This window comes from Ziziphus jujuba, chromosome 8 (genome assembly GCF_031755915.1).
Source record: "Ziziphus jujuba cultivar Dongzao chromosome 8, ASM3175591v1".
NCBI classification, from domain to species: Eukaryota; Viridiplantae; Streptophyta; class Magnoliopsida; order Rosales; family Rhamnaceae; genus Ziziphus; species Ziziphus jujuba.
The window spans coordinates 25824067-25830066 of record NC_083386.1 but is presented as its reverse complement, the minus strand read 5'-3'; the positions used below and the strand labels follow the sequence as shown (position 1 = coordinate 25830066).

The 6000-nt window shown below is 38.5% G+C and overlaps 1 protein-coding gene across 1 annotated transcript; it reads left to right on the top strand.

Moving 5' to 3' along the window:
* The first annotated feature begins 530 nt into the window (after positions 1-530).
* LOC107414496 (uncharacterized protein At3g49055-like) lies at positions 531-3113 on the top strand. The gene is made up of 5 exons (XM_016022622.4): positions 531-1437; positions 1839-1915; positions 2167-2278; positions 2376-2492; positions 2662-3113. Exons 1-5 carry the CDS (start codon positions 553-555, stop codon positions 2986-2988), a joined length of 1518 nt encoding a protein of 505 aa, XP_015878108.3. The 5' UTR covers positions 531-552; the 3' UTR covers positions 2989-3113.
* The last annotated feature ends 2887 nt before the right edge of the window (positions 3114-6000 follow it).

Sequence of the window (6000 nt, the reverse complement as noted above, 5' to 3'; positions counted from 1 at the left end):
ATTAAAAGCTTGGAATCTGCAAAGGAAAAAAGTAAACAAGAAGCGGTAATTTATGGAGAGAGAATCAAAAGTTTGGAAACTGCGAAGGATCAAAACAAAGAGAAAATCAAAAGCTTGGAATCCACAAAGGAAAAAAGTAAAAAGGAAGCTGAAATTTATGGAGAGAGAATCAAAAGTTTGGAATTTGCGAAGTACGAAAATGAAGAGAGAATCAAAAATCTAGAATTTGTGAAGAATCAAAATGAAGAGAAAATCAAAAGCTTGGAATCTGCAAAGGAAAAAAGTAAAAAAGAGGTGGAAATTTATGGAGAGAGAATCAGAAGTTTGGAAACTGTGAAGGATCAAAACGAAGAGAAAATCAAAAGGTTGGAATCTACAAAGGAAAAAAGTAAAAAAGAAGCAGAAATTTATGGAGAGAGAATCAAAAGCTTGGAATCTACAAAGTACAAAAATGAAGAAAGAATCCAAAACTTAGAATTTGTGAAAAATCAAAATGAAAAGAGAATCAAAAGCTTGGAATCTGCAAAGGAAAAAAGTAAAAAAGAAGTAGAAATGTATGGAGAGAGAATCAAAAGTTTGGAATTTGCAAAGGAAAAAATTGAGAAAGAAGCAGAAATTTATAGAGATAGAATTAAAAGTTTGGAATCTGCAAAGGAAAAAAGTGAGAAAAATACAGAAATTTATAAAGAGAGAATTAAAAGCTTGGAATCTGAGAAGGAAAAAATTAAGAAAGAAGCAGAAATTTATAGAAAGAGATTCAAAAGTTTGGAATTGGAAGTTTACAAAGAGAGGATCAACAATTTGGAATCTGTGAAGGAAAAAATTGAGAAAGAAGCGGAAATTTATAGAGAGAGAATGGCAAGTTTGGAATTTGCAAAGGAAAAAAGTAAAAAAGAAAAGGAAATATATAGAGAAAGAATCAAAAGCTTGGAATCCATAAAGGAAAAATGTGATGGGTTTCTACTAAAACTTTTCGAATCACTCCGTTTGGCGGAGGAGAGATTGGTTAGGATCATCGATAATGTTGTTGATGAAGAAAAAGTTAAAAACTGTACAATGAAGAGTGATGGGTTAGAATTGGATGGAGAATTGAAGGTGGTTTCAGAGGAGTCAATGGCAGTCACAAAGCTTGCGGAAGTGGTTGAATTGAAGGTGAATGAGTATAAAGAATCAAGGAAGAAGGAGAGGAAGGAATTGGAGAACAGTATAATGAGTTTGACGGAAGAGAATAGGAATATAGATAGTTTGATTAGGATTGCTTTGGTGGAGGTGGAGGCTGTGGAGAAGAGCTTGAGTAGGTTGAAGGCGAACAATGAGCAAAATAGGGTGGCCATTTTGCAGATTGCAGAAAGTTCAGCGACTAAGGTGGATACTTCTAGGGCTAATGCTGGGACTAAGTTAGATGGTAGTGAGAGTGAAGAGGAGTTTGTAAGACTGGTATGTTCTACTTTTGTTCCTTTTTTACTTGGACCGTTTTTTGTTGTTTAACCTAAATTGGCTGAAAGGAAAGAGTGCTTTAAATTGTTGTTGGATTGAACTTTTATATTGCAATTTAACAATTGTGTGTCTAACTAGTGATGAATAGCAACTCTTCTTTTTAAAAAAGAAAAAAGAAAATTTTATAATAAATTTGTAAGTTTGTTGTTAATTCATCAATGTTTTTTTATTGCTCAATTTGGAAGTTTGTTGTTAATTCGTCAATGTTTTTTACTAGTTTGATGCACCTATCTATGTCTATTTATCTTAGTTTGCTCTGGCAAATAGCAAATATACTTTTGAGCATTGGATATTTACCCTGGTCCGATCATTGTTCTGTAATTTGTAATTGTTCTTATCAGGCATCAACTGTAGAGAGGATAACGAAGAATTTAAACCTGGAAATCAGTCAATTGAGGAGGTCTTTAGAAGAATCTAGGTATTTCATTATCAAACTATGATCCCTCAGTTATTTTTTATATTACATAATCACTCGGTTATAAAAATGTATTTTAATGATAAAAAAAAAAGAAAAGGAAGAAAAGACGTTATTTTATGGATTGTGTCAAATAATGATAATATTGAAATTTGATAAAGCTCTCCAAGAGCGAAAATCTGCATCATTGAACCTAGATATATTTGAGTACATTTTGAGTGGTTTTCTGTTACTTAATTGTTGACTCTTTGCAGGTCAAGCACTGAGTACCTACAGAGTCTTTCAGAAAAACAAGCTCAAGATATTGATGAAAACATGTTACATATCAAGGAATTAGAAGATAGAGAGAGGGTGTTGGCTAAAAATGTAGTCATTTCACTCACTAAGAAATGCTATGGTTGTTTACCCTGCATTCCAGCACTCTGTTTCTTTCTTACTTATTCCCTTATTTTTTGAATGTGAGGTTGAGGAACTCATGATGAAGATAAAGCAAACTGAAGCAGAGGTTGCTAGATGGAGGGAAGCTTGTGAATTAAAAGTTGAAGCTGGGAAACATGAGACTGAAGAACGTGACAAAGTGGTAAAAAAAATTATCCCTCTTTGATTTGGGTTTGTTAGTTGCACACAAACACACACACACATATATATATATATATATTATATAATCTTAATGATTTTTTTTTCCCATTTTTCCTCATGTATTTTGTACTAATTCTCAAAAATTGGTTTCTCACATTTCTATTTATTAGGTTGCCATTCTCAGCCAAGAACTAAAGAAAACAAAGACTGCTTTGGACATATCAAATCACAAATTAAATCAAAAAGAAGAACTTGCAGCTGCTGCCATGGCTGCCCGGGCAGCAGCAGAGAAGTCCCTGCAACTGGCTGACAGCACAGCTGCAGGACTTCGCAAGCGGGTAGAAGAGCTGTCAAAACAATTAGAGGAAGCAGAGAGCCGAAACCGGAACAGACACAAGGTCAGACGACACATATATTGGCCTTCGCGAGCACGCAAACCGAGTACTGCTACTATGAACAATAGAGTGAAGAATGAAAGATCGATGCTGTCAAACTAAGTACCGATACTATGAACAATAAGTGAAGAATGCAAAAAGGATGCTACCAAAATGCAAGACTTGGCGAGCACTCAAACTGAGTACTGCTACCATGAAAAATTGAGCAAAGAATGTTAGAAAGACGCTGTCAAAATGCAAGACTTGTTCCATTAATGTCTGAAACTCTATAATTTATCTCAATTCTTTCTTCTAATGAAACTTTATTTATGCTTGTGCCTTCTCTACATTATTTTTTGCTTTTTCTTTTGTACACTCATATTTTACTAGGTTGTGGTGTAACACCCCGTCCCAAATCGCACCGGAATCCGTGCACGTTGACCGAGGTTGACCGTTGACCGAGCGGGTCAAAAGTTGACTTTTTGCTCCAGTTGGAATTTCGAGTTGACCAGGGTACCGTGGTGAAGTGCATGATGCCCCGAGTTCGTAGACTAGTAGCACGTCAAAAACGGGGCTACGGTTTGAAAGTTATGAGCAAATCAAGTTGAGGTTCGAACTGTCCAAGGGGTGCCAGAGTTGACTTTTTATTTATGGGGAAATGAGCTTTGACTCATGCATGGTTGTAAAGTACTCGTCGATACGAGTTCACAGACTAGCGGTACGCTCAAAACGGACATCTGGTTAAAAAGTTATGGACGCGAGAAGTTTGCCGGATACCGTAATATTTTAATATTTTTGAGATGATGAACAGTGAAACACCACGTGTCAGCTTTTGATTGGTCCACGTGGCATGAACAGTGTCACACAGTGGCTTTTATTTGATAAAATTCTCGAGGAAGAGAGAGAAAGAGAGGGAGGAGAGAGAAAGAAAGAGAGAGAGTCCGACCGGCGCCGGAATTTTTCAAATTTTCCGGCTGAATTACTGTACATGTGCTAGTCAGCAAGATTCCCCTCCCTATTTCCGGCAAAACCTCCAAGTTTCACGGCGATCGGCCACCGGACCCGCCCGGATCGGACGTTCGAAGATCGGCGGCGAGTTTTTCCCTCCACCGCCGATCGACCCACTTCCGGCCATTTTCCGGCCACACGCGCCTGACACCCTTCATCCTCTCCTCAAGTTCGGCCGAACCACCAAGTTTCATGGCCATCAGACCACCGACGTGCCGGGATCGGAGCGTTTTCTGGCAAGGGGCCGGAAATCTTCAAACCTTGATTTCTCCGCCGTCCGGCCTCCGTTTGCTTCACCGCCGGTCCCGTTGGATTGCTCTCCCCACGATCTTCAATTCTGCAAAAAATCACAACCAACAGCCACCGCATGCGCCGCAGCCGGCGACGGTTGCCGATGACCGCGGCGGCTCGCCGGAAGTTAATGTTCCGGCGAGTACCCAGTCTTCCAGCCAGCTCCAGTCCACTGTGTTTGACCTCCTGAACCTGAATCCGGCATCTGTTTCTGCCAATTCGCGATGGTTTGGGAGAATTGCGGAGCCGAAACCCAAAAAGCTTTCCGGCGAAATTCCGACCCCGTCGGGTCCGATCACCGGAAAGTAAGACCGAATCAGTGATCCTCATCACTCGAGCTTCGATTCAGTATATAACTCGTAACCTTTAGATATCGTTTGGTGTTCGCTCCCCGGGTACCCATTTGGGAATTACCCGAATAAAATATTAATATTTTTGGTTGGTGCACTGTGGTTGTTTAGGTGCGCGTACGAGTGGTGGAGTTGATCCCGAGGAGGATCTTAGTTGATTTACGCGCTCAAGGTGAGTGACCCACCTTCAAAAATTATTTTGGGCAATTAATTATATTTAATTGGTATTTAAATTGGTATTTAAATTATGCTCATGTGGTGTGATTTAATTATGGTTTTATTGTGGTTTAATTTATTTATTATGCATGAGCAAAGTGTATTTCGGTAGTATTTGTACGTGGTTTTCAGTATTAATTTTTTGGGCATAATTGGGTTAAATATTTTATGAAAATATTTGTTTAAATTTTATAAATTATGCCCGCGGTATTTTTATGGTTGCATCTCGTACTTTGAGAAAATTGTGGTTTGTTGGTTATCAATGTTTCGTACCGGTTTGGTTAAATAAAAATATGTGGGATGGTAAGTGTGATAATTTAATGTATTTCCCACGATAATTTTGGAAAACGGTACGGTTGGTTAATAATGTTTATTTTTAGACGCACTCATACAGTATTGGTGTTCTGGTGTATGGTGTATGGACACGTGGTAGCGCGCGGTTATTATGTGGTTTAGCGTGCGGTTATTACTTCATCCGTTGTTGCCATTTGACCGTGGGCAGGCAGGTTTATTGTTATGCACAGCCGCCCCCCTCCTTAGCCGGGTGATGGTTTCAGCAGCGGTACTGTCGGGACGCCGAAGTGCCAGTTGCAGGTTTCTCTCTTTAACCCCCCGCCAGTAGGTGCTCGGGACGCTGGGTATCGGAGGGCATCACCGGTATATGGTGTGGTGCGTCGGTGTAAATTGCAAATAATGTTTTAAACCCCAAAGGTGTTCAAAGTTATTTACTATAATTTATTACATTTTAATTATATATTGGGGTATTTATTTATTTAATTATTGTTTATCAAATGGTTTAATCCCTTGGTTTTCGGGAGGTATGTACACTGGGTTTTGCGAAAAGGTTTTAAAAAGGGAACATTTCAAACGGAGCGATTGATAAGAGTTTTGAGGGAAATTATTATTTTCCAACAGTTATTATTATTTATTTATTAATTGTTGGTATTTGTTATATTCCTTAATTGCTATTAATATTATTTTATTATCACTAAAGGTGTTCAGTAGTTAGGGTCACTCACTGAGATGATTAGCATCTCACACTCTTAAATTACGTTCCCTTAGGTGCAAGTGGTGGTAGACGTTCTTCCGGAGCGAACCAAGTTTTCCGCTGCTGTTGTGTTTCGAGAAGTACTTCTGTACTCTTTTATTTCAGTGTATTATTTCTTTCATCCTTGTTGTATTTCTGTTGATTAGCACTTCTTAAAACTCTGTATACTATTGGGATACTTATGTTTTATTTATGCACTGGACTGTTGTTGTTGTTGTTGAG